General features: G+C 35.2%; 2 protein-coding genes across 3 annotated transcripts in view; both read left to right on the top strand.

The window, feature by feature from the left end:
• The first annotated feature begins 4,679 nt into the window (after nucleotides 1–4,679).
• Nucleotides 4,680–9,656, top strand: LOC100367120 (isochorismatase domain-containing protein 1-like). The gene is made up of 5 exons (XM_002735371.4): nucleotides 4,680–4,817; nucleotides 5,333–5,380; nucleotides 6,276–6,431; nucleotides 8,053–8,169; nucleotides 9,135–9,656. The coding sequence occupies exons 1-5, from the start codon at nucleotides 4,689–4,691 to the stop codon at nucleotides 9,279–9,281; spliced, it is 597 nt and encodes a 198-aa protein (XP_002735417.2). The 5' UTR covers nucleotides 4,680–4,688; the 3' UTR covers nucleotides 9,282–9,656.
• Nucleotides 9,657–12,493: 2,837 nt separating this feature from the next.
• Nucleotides 12,494–15,632, top strand: part of LOC102803200 (carnitine O-palmitoyltransferase 1, liver isoform-like) — a 62,265-nt gene continuing 59,126 nt past the window's right edge. For both annotated transcript variants that reach the window (XM_085495477.1, XM_085495475.1), the window contains exon 1: nucleotides 12,494–12,701. In XM_085495477.1, the coding sequence (XP_085351603.1) occupies nucleotides 12,577–12,701 (125 nt within the window). In that variant the 5' untranslated portion in view covers nucleotides 12,494–12,576. The remainder of the gene's footprint in view (nucleotides 12,702–15,632) is intronic.

Raw genomic sequence — 15,632 nt, 5'->3', positions numbered from 1 at the left:
CGTGCCGTGTCCTGGTCGATATGGGAACGTATACAACGCGTGTAAAATACATTGTTTATTGACATGAAATTCGAACACGCGCTGCGCGACGACCATGACCACCGCGCTTTAAATCACGCTGCACCTACGCCATTTTCAAATTAAAAAAAAATCATAAAATCACTGAATTTAGTATCTTGAATTTTCAACGTATACTGTTCTGGCTTAGTTCGTGGAGTGGAATTCCTGAACGGTATATGAAGCCGTGCAAGCGGACGGTGGATGTACATATATTATCATGGTGTATATCTTCTGCGGCATCGTCGTTTACCACACCCTCTTGCGACGACTCCAGTATCGCCTTTTGTTTATTTTTGGTCCACGCGAAAAACATATCATGTCTTCGCCAGAATGTATTATACATTCGGGTTTGCCAATTTTATTTATCGGCTCAAAATCATAACGTTTAAGAGGAGATGTTATATAGATTTAACAAATAAGGGACTGGACGTTAGTTACCAGAGAGGTGGGCCGGGGCACCCTTTTTCCGCCCGACCAGTAATCATTTCCACCAACTGTAATTTTAGATATGAAAAATATAAGGGTTTACAAATGCAAACAGCCAAAATCAGTCAAAAAATACTTCTTATTTCTATAGTTCATTGTTAGTATCAGTTGCATTTTGGGTGACGCGCTTTCGTTTAACCCTTGAGGCGCCTTACTACAGGCTGGATAGTCAGATCACACGTGAGACTTGGTGTGCTCGCTATACGTTTTTTTGCTTTGAAACCCAAAATTCTACTTTTTTTTGTATTTTTCGATGCTAAACTACAAGGAGCAAACACTCAGTAGGAAAAATGAATTTAATGTGTTTTATAGGGTGTAAAATCCATTTTTATTAATTAAAAACAAAAGCACGTGTCATTGTTTTTAAAGCTATGTTTTATTTATTCAGCCAAATACATAATAGACAGATAATTTGCATAATAGTCACCACCCATAGCAAATATAAGCAGTCTCTTGCATTCTCTGTTTCATAACGTATTTAGTAGGATTCGTTGTAGTGTGTTCATGAATTTGAATTTTTCCTATACGATTTTCGTTCAATGATCCATGGTTGTGTGTGTTTATACCGTTTTATTTTATTTATACCATTGTAAGTGTGAATATTAATAGAATGTACCAGAAACTATATCAACTTTTTCTTACTGACTTGGGCAATGTGCTCCATTGTGAAGGATATTATCTTTTTCTTTCCAAGTATGGCAATTAAAGAGCAGTGGTCGTCGCGCCACGCATGCGCGAGATATATGGGTCTCATATAAACAATAATGGCGATTTTGATTGTTGCGCAGATCAACGTGTACAAACTGAGACGTTACCATGCTTTAATTGGGTATTTTTGTTGGTGATTGGAAGGTATCGAAGGAGTCACCGGCGCTAATCAGTGCAAGTCGCGTCCAGGTCAAAATCATACTTGTGATTTTCATTAGAAGAGCGCAATGGATTGTGGGAAATCAATGTTTATCAACACAAATGTCGCAAATGTACATGTATTTTATAATAATTAATACTAACAATCTAATCATTAATATCTCTCGTTGTAAGTAAACAAAATAAAATGTGAGAACCTGCATCCAACGTTCTACAAATTAACTCTGGTATTATAAAAACATACGCTCATCTTATAACAGTAGATCAAATGGAATCAACCAATTTTCTCAATGTTGTCGTTTAATGAGTACAATATCAACAAAAATGTCGCACATGCGCAGCGCAACGACCACCGCGCTTGAAATGCAATGTCAAATAAAATACTAACAGTTATCATTATTACCATTTTGAATAAATTTATTACATCAGAGTAAAGCAAAACAATACAACAGTACCGGAGAAAATATTAATTGTAATCAATGGTAATGATAATTATATAAATTATTGTTTAGGCGAAAGTTTCAGAAATAGTTTCCTATAACTAATCAAGTCTAAAGTCTTATACATTAAAAATAATAAATATAGTGAGATAATTATATCCATAAAAAATAAAACAAAAACATTTTGAATATATACGTACCTATGAAAATCTAAGGTTTGTGTAAATAGCGCCCTCAGACGTCTCAGAATACAAACCCAAGTCGACAATAGTCGGCAACAGCCCGCTTGCCATGATTCCACTAGCAGGTTTCGCAAAATGTTGTTGGTTTGCCGAATATTTTCACGAATGGTCTAGTATTCAATCGCTGGGAAAACACAACGTGGGGGAGCATGTGGACAGTAAATTGGGACTAGTTTAGTAAACATGGTGTTGGGCGTGGTGTATACTAGTATGTCATTACAACACCGTATATCACCCTGGGATATTGATACCTCCCTTTCCGAGCCCAGTCCCACACTGGGTGAAGGATGCACTCGGGAGACACCGTGACATGGTAAAACGAAATAACAGTACTGTAACAATGGATGTACATTGCTGTTTATTATTCATGGGTACTTCATCAGAGTTTACGATATGCCTCACTGAATCCACTTTCAACTTCAAAGATGAACCTTATTGGAGAAACAGGGCGTCTTTACTGTCACTCTGTTGAATAACATTCCATTTTCTCAATTCATTCAATTATAATGGATGAGCCAGATGTGGCAGATTTATTGTAGACTGTCATGGGGAATACATGTAGTAAGTTGCAATGCAAGCTATACCAAGGGGGTCAACGCCGCCCAGAAAAAAAACACACTGATACAAACCTTTGTAAAATTCCCTGTAATTCTTTGTACGGAAGCAATGATGTGAATAGGTCGGGAAAAGGGTCGGACTACACTTTATTACAGCATGAAACTACACACCACACGATTGTACACACACACACAAAAACGAATTTCAGAAGAAATTAAAGCGGGGGAGTCGTCACCTGCGCATGCGTCAGATGGCTATAGCGTGTCATTGTTTACAAACAAGTGTCTACTCATGAGCCTTTGCGTTTTTAGTGTTTGTTGTTATCGTCGCTTGGGGCTCAATTCCCGCGCGTGCGCAGGTGACGACCCTTCCGCTTTAACTGACGTGTGTAAGCTGCCATGGCTTCCATACCTCCATATTCCTTATACTTTCCCTCAAACTCTAAACTATTACTTCAACTGTTACTGCCAAGGGTAATGTTGAAGACATTATAATCCGTGTTTGGTACCGAAGGAAAGACATGTACCATGTCCTCTGTAAGATGTATAGGCGAACAAACTACAAACAATCATGGAATCGGCCATGATTGACTCGCCTATGTAGCGTGCTAGTTTTATAGGAAACTAACGCAAAACCCCATGAACTTCCTGGCCTGAACCAAATAAAATTTTTATAACGTAACACACATGTTTACATAAATGCCAATGTTTTAAAATTTTTATTTATATACATCTACAAAGTGCAGTACAAATTATTCATTTCCATTCAGTTTTGAATACATCTTTCTTATAATCGCACGCTCTATCGCTTCTGTGACGTCAAATGACGTAGATTTGAATGTCGTAAACAATTCTGTTCAAAACGACAACTTTGTTGTGCGTGACCATTAAGAATGAATTAAGGTCTCAAAAACAGGTTATATTGAAGGACGACTGCGGATGAGAACAAAAATAGCACTGTTAACGGCCTCATATTATTAAGGTTTTTTTAATGAAAGTTTTAGCGGTAGTCGTCGCGCCGCGTCAAGTTAAAGGGCCATGGTCGTCGCGCTGCGCATGTGCTACATTTGTGTCCAATGCGCTCTTCTAATGGAAATCACAAGAATGAGGTTTGACCTTGGCGCGACGTGCACGAATTACCGCCGGTGACTCCTTCGATACCTTCCAATCACATAAAAATACCTAAATAAAGCTTGGTAACGTCTCAGTTTGTATATTTATATGAGACCCATATATCTCACGTATATTGAACTCGTGTAAAATATATTGTTTGTTCACATGAAATTCGCTGCTGTGATTTATACCTGGTTCACACAGATTAGAAATACACCAGTGTTCGCACTGGCCCTACAACGGCGTACTAGTATTTCAATTGAGAAGGGTAGACATACCCAACCCAAAATACCTTTAGAAGACAGAATCTGTAAGCAATGTTCCCAGATCAAAATTGAAAATGAAGAACATTTCTTCATGGAATGTCTTAGGTACGAAACAGAAAGACAAAAGCTATTTAATAATATCAATATTCCAGAAGAATTGAAAAGTGATGACCAGATATTTAAATATATTATGAGTTCAAGAGAAGACGTACTAATAAGACAAGTTTGTGAATACAAAATATTGGAAATCAGAAATAACAATAACTGACATTTTACTTTTACTTTAGTTTTATATGTATTGTACTTTATTACTAACATTTTATTGCTGTCAACCAATGGAAATTATTTCTAAGGACGCAATCAATTCATTATTATTATTATTGCAATGACAATGGATCAAACAGAGGATCACAACACTAAAACGCTGTGTAGCACGCCCTCTGTAGTTAGATCCGTATTTGACCGTCGACTAAATTTCAGCTTAGATAAACAAGGAAAGTTTTATTAGAATTCAATTAAAGTGGTGGGATTTTTTTTTCAAAATATTGTTAAATAACGATCTTTTGTCAAATATTTGTTTCAAAAGGAGTATATGAAAGCAACTTTTAATCTGTTTGTCTGGATTGATGACGACCCACAAGCCTTTGCAGTTCCAAAATGGCAGCCCACACAGTTCTAGGAAACCTGTCCATCGAAAACACCGCTATTTTCTTGTGTGATATGCAAGAAAAGTTTCGCCCTCACATCAAATATTTTAACGATATTCTAACAGTCTCACAGAGAGTGGTAAGTTGCGTCGTTATGGTGGATCGGCCAGTTCACGGAGAGGGAAGGGGCGTGGTCACGGCTGTACACAGTCACTTGAGAGCTGTGAAAATCCAAATAAATCAATACTATTTTTTAAATATTTTTAAGAGGGGCATATAATAACAATTTGATAGGGCAATAGAAATAAATAAATTTGTTTACACCTTTGTTAAAAAAACGAGCCGCCATCCCCAACCCCCAAGCACAATACCACAGCGCTGGTCAGTGCTGCAGTGACAACCATCCTGTCAAATCAGTGCCATGGAATTTAAATCAGATCCATGACATTGTCAGAGCAAATGTTATCTACATTTGCAGCTGCTTACTCGAACACTGCCATGCCTGCCTATAGCAAAACTACAATGAACCTGCAGCAAATTGATATGCGCTATTTTGGAATCAAAATTAACATATGAACCAAACACAAACCATTAATGACCAGAAACCTGATTTATCAGAAGGTGACCATGTACATGTCTCTGTTTATTTCCCAGGTACAAGCTTCAAAGATTCTAGGGATACCATTGATAGTAACAGAACAGGTAGGCATAATAATTCCAATCACTGATGGCTTAGAGGTTGTTACCCCATAACACGTTCTGATTTCATCTTGTGGTTGACAACACAAAAGTTACATTGGACCACCACTCTTGGTGAGTGTTCAACTATGGTCTAGGCCAAAGTTTCTTAATAATTAATATTTTCCTGAATGAAATCGCACAATTTTTCAGTATCAAATTCTGTTGGGAAAAAAAAAATTACCGGTAGCCAGGTCAGTATTTTACTGTGACTCGATATTTGTTGTACACTAAAACACAGCAACAATTGCCACCTAAGTTGCTGACTGGTTTGAGAAGCACTTCTTGGGATTGATACATGATTGAACTTTGAACTTATTTACAGAACCCCTTTTGTCAGCTTAATAATATAAAGAATAAACCTGCATCAAGAACTCCATGAATCTTGTGATCTGCAGACAATGGAAAATTATATTTGTCCCAATCTTCTGGAGGAAAGTGCAGACTATTAACAGAACTATTTTGTGATGAAAAGAGGGTGGTGAAAATGTTAAAAATGCATAACAATGTGCAAAACGTCATTTCTTCTGGCACGGTGCACATGTTCCTGCAGGATTTTTTCCTGTACAAATTTTTTTTTTTTTTTTCAATTCTGGCATCGCCTTTAAGTTTCTAGTGGTCCACCACTTATCACAATACTTTTGGAAACTGATTATTGCTTAACCAAAAAAGAGTACAATCATTTCAGGTTGTAATATGCAATTTGAGGAAAGCATATCCCCCATTTGTCGTCATACTGCAATAATGACACCGTCTATCCATCTAGTGAAAAATATTAAAAAATCTTTCTTTGTGATTTTTTTTATGAAAACCAGAAACATGCATACTTTTTTCCTGAGCTGTTCCACATTTATTTCAGTATCCTAAAGGTCTTGGCAGCACTGTCTCGGAGTTGGATGTCAGCCATGCTAAAGGAATATATCCAAAAACCAAATTCTCAATGGTTGTTCCAGAAGTGGAAAATGCCATAAAGGAAATTCCAAACTTGAAATCTGTTGTATTACTTGGAATTGAGGTAAGAATTACAGTTTAGCATCTTAACTATAAAATACTTGATTTTAGCTGGAATTAATTTTCACTGAAAAAAATATTTGGGCTTTTTTATATTGAATTTAATTTCGTGATATTTGATGAGCTGAATGAAAAATGTAGAAAAAATGGTGTTTTCATTGGATTTTAATTCCTTCATAGAAAACGGAGAAAATAAATTCAAAAAGATAATTCACAGTAGCAATTTTTGTGCATGTTTGTTTTTTTATTTCATTTTATGATGAGCATTTTATAGAGATTTTTGTATTGGATTGTTAATTTCTTTGTTTTTGTAATATAGGGGGTTGTCTTTGGCTGAAGGACCATTCAATTAGATTTTAGAAAAGACCTTGATTCACTTGTCTGAAAAATAAATATAAAAATGTGACAGTCGTCGTGCTGCGCCCTGTTCGATATGGGACTCATAGCGATGTATACAACGTGTGTAAAATGCATTGTTTATTTACATGAAATTCGAACATGAGCTGCGTGACGACCACGGCGCTTTAAAGAAGGATTTTCGCCAGATATAGTTATTGTTATAAGTATTCATACTTTGCCGCTGTGGTGGAGGTTTGCATTCTGATTGCTTACTAGTTGTTTTTTTTTTTTATAAAATATGCATTGTTTAACTAAGATGGCCTATGTTCTTTATATTACCGGGGATTCAATTTTATTAGCTCAACATTACATACAGACCTGCCAGGAAATATTTACGCACCACACTACACGCAGTTACTACTTATGATATCATTCAATAAAATAACTCAATAATGGTTTGAATAAATATACCGGTATTTGTATATTGAATGAAATATGCATTTTTACACACAATAAAAACAAAACAATATTGCAATTATCATACAAGATTGAAAAAAACGTTTGAATTCTCTATGGAGAATACTGTGTACAACCCAGCAATTGTCAATAATGCCTGCATTCACCTCTTTGCTGGATAATTTCTCTAAGCCGTTTTGTCATTGTATTGACAAGTTTCCAACACATGTTCACCTGAAACTGTCTCTAAGATCTACATGTATTATATTTGCAATACTATTATACTTAATACTAGCAACTGGTCGGGAATGAACCTCTAAGTCGATCAACTCCCAAAGGTTTCTCAATAGGGTTCAAATCTGGAGACTGTGTAGGCCAATTCCAAGTGGTAAAGTTGTCAAAAAGATATTCGTAGTCTTTTGGATTATTTAGAAGATCCTTCACTGCCAATGCTGTGTGAACGGGGGCGGTATCCTGCTGGAAATAAAAATCAGGTCCAATGAGTCTTATTGCCAACGGTATAATTTTGTTTTTTGTCGATACACGAACTAGTGATCATAAACCAGTAGCCGAAAAATACCCCCAGATTTATAACTAAAACAGATATTAAATAACAAATAGTAGCAGTAATAATAGCAACAGAAAAAATAAAAATTTAAAATATTAATTAAATAAAATTACAGGATTGCATGATTGGTATATTTATTGACAATCTGCTCATTAATATTTCAACCAATCAAATGCTCAGAAATGTATCACTGATTGTGTGAGTTATGCTAATGGATTGAATATTGCAAAGTTCTGTGATTGTTTATGTTATTCTTTTACAGGCACATGTGTGTATCCAACAAACCACGTTGGATCTGTTATCAAAAGGTATAGAAGTCCATATTGTTGCTGATGCTACCTCATCCAGAAGTCAGATGGATAGAACATTTGCATTTAGTGTAAGTTTTTTTGTCTGTCTTTTATTTATTGTAAATATCAAAAACTATTTGTGTACTAGTACATTTTTTTATCCATATTCTGTCAGACATCATTTCTCAAATATGTTTTGACCGATTTTGTTGGTTGTTGCACATAATGGATTGACAGTTTGGTCTTAAAATCTATATTTACTTGAGCAAGACCATTACTCAGAACTGGCTCCAGGACAATTTTGAACTTTGCGCGAGGATAACACATACTGATACAGACATGGTGTTAACAAGCAGTTAAATTTTGACTTACAAAAATATTTGAATATTTAGAAATGATCTATATTGCTCTTGACTTTGATCATGTTAATGCTGACTCCATATGTCATATGATCCCTCTTTCAACAATATTAATATTGAAAAAATAAAATGCAAAATAAAATTTCCTAATACGCTAAATTTATTCAAATGAAAGACGGAAACCATGTGAACAATTCAAAATTAAGAACAATCATTTTTCAATACAAAACTACATGGATAAATTCATTATGATTTTAAACACAACAGAGTCATCTCTACTTAAACATATTATCAGATACATGTAAATTGTTTCAACTGAGAGAAAGACTCTATAAATATAACCACTCAGTTATTTATACTTCATCAGATAAAAAAAAACACATCTTTTTTATTAACAAACCAAAGAAAATTTCTTTATGGTTAGAATAACCTTTTCACCACTGTACTTTCTCGCACCAATTTTTATGCACGTTTTTCTTATATTTTTCAATAATACTGAAAATGAACCCTTATTTAGAGCCAACAGACAAAATTTAGGTAAATTTTCAGTTTTTATTAACAAAAATTGGCTTTTTTTGTCTCAATCTTCTGAAGGAAAGTGGAGATTATAAAGGGGACTATTTTGTGAATTTGTGATAAAAAGACAGGAGCTGGTTGTGAAAAAGTTAAAATTACTATCATTAATTTTTTTTCAGAGACTGCGTCAAGCAGGAGCAATTATCACAACCAGTGAAGCTGTCCTTCTACAACTAGTTGCTGACAAGGACCATGATAAATTTAAAGAAATTCAAGGCCTAATTAAAATTAGTGCCCCCATGTCTGGCCTTGAATCATCTCTGTGAAAGATAAATTCATGTTCCAGAGCCAATGCAATAACTATACATGTGACAGGACCTTATAACCAATAGGGTGTTAACATTCAGTAGACATGTGACAACAGACAATGCATATATAATGAAGAAAAAAACAACATTCATTGAGATACAATTCAGATTCCTTGGGGCTTTCACTGGTCAATGAATATTCAGTTCCTGAGGCCAAATTTGGTTAAATGGTGAAATGTACACATTATTTCCTGGGCACCATTTTGTGAAGGGAAACTGACAATATTTGACATGATGTCTATGAATCGCAGGTATTTTCTCCTATCTAGTGCCACCATGTAGTGACAATGATTTGGTTTAAATAAGTGATTAAAAATAGATTTATTTTTCAAATCATCGCAGTGATGTGTTTTAGTCTTGTAATTCATGATCACTGATTCGAAAATAGAATGTTCTGGGAAATGTACCTGTGTGGTTATAATGAGAAAAACACCAGAGTAATACTGTAGAATACTTTATTTTCGCTTGGAATTTATTTTCGCTATTTTCGCAGAAGGCATGATTTTGTGAAAATAAAATCCAGCGAATATACTTTTTTTCCTATATTTCACATTAAACTCATCAAAAATTAGTGAAAATAAAATCCATACAAAATGCCCAAAAAGCATTTTCAGTGAAAATTAATTCCAGCAAAAATAAAGTATTCCACAGTATGTATGGTAGAAATACTTGTTGCATAATTAGCCTTAATTAATATTAATGCATTCAAATGAGTATGGTAACTACCCAAAAATCATGAAACACACAAAATTACAAATTAGTATACTGTAAAATACTTTATTTTAGCTGGAATTAATTTTTGCTGAAAAGACTTTTTGGGTGTTTTGTATGGAATTTATTTCACTGATTTTTGACGAGTTTAATGTCAAATATAGGAAAAAAGGTATATTCGCTGGATTTTATTTTCACTGAACCATTCCTACAGCGAATATAGCGAAAATTAATTCAAAGCGAAAATAAAGTATTCTACAGTACCCTAATTCATTTGTCATGTCACAAAGAGCAGGTTTTGTTTGGTATGTCGAACCACAACCCCCTTTGCATGGTTGGGTTGAATTGCCTCGTATGTTTTTCACTTAAATCCCTAAAAAGATTTTAATATTTGAGATTTAAGGTTTGGCCAAAAATAATATTACAAATAAAAATTTAATTTGAAGAAATATGTCTATTGGCACTAAGTTTAGCATTTCGGTTGATATACAGTATACTTATCCGACTCTTTACTTTTACTTTAAGCCTAAATCCAAGATGCAAATCTTAAATGGGGAAAAACTGTGTCAGCAGGCGGTGCGTTATTAAAATATAGTTTCCAAGCTGAGCGCCCTCTGGAGGTTAATTTCAAAATACCCCTACCGGTACTTCAAAGTCATCTCTGGAACTTTCATTTCAATTACATTAAAATGCATATACAGTGAAATGCATGAAGATTTACTTTAGTTATAAACATATTTAACACAATTCATAAATACCGATCATCAGCTTTCATTCAAATTCAAATATTTAATGATGATTGGTCTGAAGGCTCCACTTTGTCTTGCCCATATTAGGCATGCAAATGATGTAGTAACTGTGATCTCCCACCCATTCAAAATGAAGGTTTTCTTGATTGGATGATGTTGAACTAACTAATTAAAGCGGGAGGGTCGTCACCTGCGCACGCGCGGGAATTGAGTCCCAAGCGACGATAACAACACACGCTAAGAACAATGACACGCTATAGCCACCTGACACATGAGAAGGTAACGACTTACCCGCTTTAATACTGGTACTTGCGATGTTTTCCTCATATTGTTTGTGGATTGGCGAATTTGAATTCTACCAGTCATTTTGATTCATAAAAAATTATATTTACAAAATGTTAGTAACATCTTCAGATTTGTGCCTGTATTAATTTTATTGTGTCAATGTATTGATTGCTGAGCTTCGTTTCATATTCTACTTTTCCAATTACCAGGGTAACCAAATTCTGTGAATTCCACTTATTCTGGCCTTGAACATTACTCTGCTTAAAATGATTTTTTTTTAAATAGTTTTTTAAATTCAGTTTTTTTAAATGGAAACACTGCTATATACTCATTTTATAGTTTCAAATGTTAATTGAGGGATGAGTTATTCATGATCTGGGAAACTAAAGTTGGGCTCTGTTTGTTACCCGATTGAGTTGTTATTGGAGATGAGACGTTTAGGCCCGAGTGTTACTCAATTTCCTAAATACTTGTGAAAAAAAGACGTGTATATTTTGCAAAACTGAACAATCAGAAACCAAACCTCATGATCTGCAAAAAAAAAAAAAAAAAAAAACATTCTTCAAATACTAGTAAAATAAAATGAACGTCAAGGAAGCAATTACCAATCCGTTCTAGGGTTATTTGAAAAAAACATGTTCATTGACTGAAGAGTTCACTGACGGATATCCTGTACACTTTTGAGCTAAAGGCAATCAATGCAATGACATATTTGTATTCAAGAATGGAACAAAAAAAAGAACAAAAACAATTTCTTGTGTGTAGGCTGCTCCAGTGTGTGAAATTGGCTTTATTCATGTTAACGTCAGCTGGCGAGTCTGGTCTGTCAGTGTTAATTCAGAGATTTTGCTCGCTATTACGATGTAAGAACGTCATCACATCTTCGTTGCAATGAGAATGATTCATTTGTCTTTTGTCTGGGGAAAAAAGAACGTCAAACCCAGAGAAACTGTTTTATTTCTGCCAAAAAATATTTGTGTTCTTCGTCAACTTGAACTGAAATCGAAAACATGAACAGAACACGAATGTTTATTATAACTGCACCGTTCATTGGATGTAGGTAAGGAAATGAAGCTTAAAATAAATAATATATGGTATGCAGTATCGATTAATTAGATATGATTTTATTTAATTGTGTTTTTAATCATTATTTAATTGCTGCCATTTTATTTTATTGTTTCCCCTCTGGCACAGAAACGATTAAATAAAAACGGTAATTTATATTGTTGAACTCGTTTGTTTTGTCCATTCATTGAGCATATCAAATACATAATTCTACCATCAGAAAAAAATAGTAATGCAAGTCGGGTTTATTATAAATATTACCGTGTAATCAAAAACGCTCAAAAATATAATAGAAGTCCGTCAGATTACCGCCCCTCACCGTGGGATCTGACACCCCTATTTTCGAATGGTTTATAAATGCGCGAAGCAGGCGATACGATTATTTCTGCGTCAGTCTGTTGCGAAAGTGAGTCTGGTTATTTGCCGTATATTGGGACCAAAGAATGGCAGAAGCTCGCGCCGCCGTCACAGAACCAAGGATATATCACCTCGAAGAAGGCAAGGATACGTGGAAGGACTTCGTAAAAGAGACCACCAAAGCAGTAAAGCGACGATTTTACCGGACACGGTAAGTAATGAAAGGTAGCCGCCGCAATGTGATGATGATGGCGGATGTGTGCTCCGTACGTGTCAGCTAACCGGCTGATGCCAATGCGACGTGTGATAGCCAAACTACAATATTATAGAAGAATATACCAAACAGTACAGCAACCTGTATTGCTTGTGTCATCGACACTTTATATATATTCTAAAAAAAATAGTCTGACCGATCGGTGATCGCATCGTCGAATCGACCTTGTTTATAAAGCCGGTTACCGGTTGAAAATTTTCGTGGGGCCTGTTTGGGTTATATAATCGATGCGACTGTTTTAAACGATAATGGGCCCGTGTTGCGTAAAATAAAACTGATTGTATATGCACCCGTGAACATACAGCACTTTTCATTTTAACTGAGACTGTTATGACCTTGTCTTCCAACAAAGCTACCAAGAACCAGGTCACATGGCGAAAAAACACACTCTCTCTATCATAAACACTGGTATACTAGCAAGCCGGATATTTTTAGACCTGCCTCACTGTTTTATTTATATTCTGGTCGAATTCCTCGGTAACTGGGCACTAAATATGTCACGTTTTTTGATATGGATCAAATTAATGTAATATTATAGGGCACCAATAATAACACAGTGAAGTTCACACAATGATACCAATTACAACACTGAGCAAAGGTTACCTACTGGGCTTTGTGTATCAGACTGCAGTGTTATGTAAACATTAGTTGCAAAAACTGTTTCTGGTTTCCTGTGCGAATATCAGAAACAGCAAAGTGTGTCATTACATTATTCAATATTGTATAATAACGTTCAAGAATAATTAAGATCAATCAATTTAGGTTATTTGATTATGTAATAATTATTTTAATAGTTAAATCGTTATTAGGTAAACTTATCAAAATGAGAGATATCAAATGTAAATAAATTGACGACAGATGTAAGTGAATTGTATAAAATTATCCAAGAATTGTTGCCCCCTCCTTCTCATTATCAAAGAATTCAATGTAATCATAATCTGGTTGGACTAACCATGGAGATAAAAAAAATAATTACTCCATGGACTAACATACTATATGTGTGAGGTTATTACAAAGATACCGAAAAGTTTGCACATAGACAGTACAGCGAGTGTATCTACCGATGCAATCGTTTACTGTCTGAGTGCATATTTTTCGGTACCTCGTAATAACCTAATTATTATATATCTTTTCCTCCCAAGGATACATCATGGAATGCCGAAATTCAAAAAGTTTAGAACGGATTGAGCGAACTTCTTTGTATGGGGTCAGGCCAAAACCTGGAAGCTGCCATGTTTGTTTTTATTATTAGAGTACACTTACGTGCGTAATTGTTGCATATTTGGAAATCGCATTTCTTAATATGGTAGAATGAAAATACCATGTAAAATACCACAAAATTAAGGCACGCTGTATAACTTATGGCATTACGGTGACAGATGTACATGTATAATAATATTAATTAATTAATGCGCAAAATAAGTTTATTTTTCATCGCTTTATAGTTTTGCACCTTCAAATTTTGTTTTTGAATTGAATTCACCTGGTTTTATTTAATCTAATGTCATAAAGTCAGTCATTTTATCCAGTCATGTACTACTAGAAGTAAGCTACACATGTAGTTGTAGAAATATTCTTAAAAATTGTGCTGCAAACAATTTACCACATCACCTCTTGGCAGATCAAACAAATTCTGAGCAAGTTGTCACTTTGTGCAATTATGCTGTTCAGTTGATGACTGCGCACACCATTATGCATTTTCAAACAAATTCTTGATGTAATTGACCAGAATATCACATGACACAGAAACCTGCAAATGGGTCTAGTCTCCATAGTCTTTGTTGGAATACATCATGTATGCTTATAGTAAGCTGTCCTTCATAATTTCCCTACACCCTACCATGCTTCTAAGTTACATAATTCACAGGTGAGGTCAGTTTAATTAGTCCCCGTTCGGACGAAGTCCGAAAACGGGGACTTATAATTTGGTGTCCGTGTGTCCGTCCGTGCGTTCGTGCGTCCGTCCGGAGTCGTATCTCAGAATCCCTTGGACCGATTCTGTTCATTCTTTGCATGTGCCTAGTACTTTATGTGGGACATATGCACATGCAGTGGTTTAGCGATTCGATTCAAAATGGCCGACTGGCAGCCATCTTGTTTTTTGAAAATGTTGTATTTTGGACATGCTTTGTCAGTTTTCATTCAAACTTGGTACATAGATTATACATGTTAGGATACATGTCCATGATGATTTATTTCACAATTGGATCAAAGATGGTCGACTGGCAGCCATCTTGTTTTTTGAAAATGTTGTATTTTGGACATGCTTTGTCAGTTTTCATTCAAATTTAGCACATAGATCATACATGTTAGGATACATGTCCCCGCCCGTCCGTGAGTTCCTGAGTTTGTCTGTCCGACTGTCTGTGTGTCCGTCTGTCCGTGTGTCAGTCTATCCAACGTCATATTTCAGAATCCTGTGGACCGATTCCGTTCATTCTTTGCATGTGCCCTAGTACTTTATGTGGGACATATGCACATGCAGTGGTTTAGCGATTCAATTCAAAATGGCCGACTGGCAGCCATCTTGTTTTTTGAAAATGTTGTATTTTGGACATGCTTTGTCAGTTGTCATTCAAACTTGGTGCATAGATTATACATGTTAGGATACATGTCCATGACGATTTATTTTGCAATTGGATCAAAGATGGTTGACTGGCAGGCATCTTGTTTTTGTTTTTTTATGCAGTATCTTGGACGTGCTCTGTCAGTTTTCATTCAAATTTGGCACATACATCATACATATCAGTGTGTTTCATAATCAGATCAAAGATGGCTGAATAACGACTGTTTTTATTTTGGCCATATTACTATGACACGAAACACGTGTTTTGATGTAAATAAACAATCTGTTGTATACGCCACTTG

This window comes from Saccoglossus kowalevskii, chromosome 21 (assembly GCF_978046115.1).
Source record: "Saccoglossus kowalevskii chromosome 21, keSacKowa6.1, whole genome shotgun sequence".
Classification (NCBI taxonomy): Eukaryota; Metazoa; Hemichordata; class Enteropneusta; family Harrimaniidae; genus Saccoglossus; species Saccoglossus kowalevskii.
Note: the sequence above shows the minus strand (reverse complement) of the source record. Positions and strands in the feature narration are given on the sequence as shown.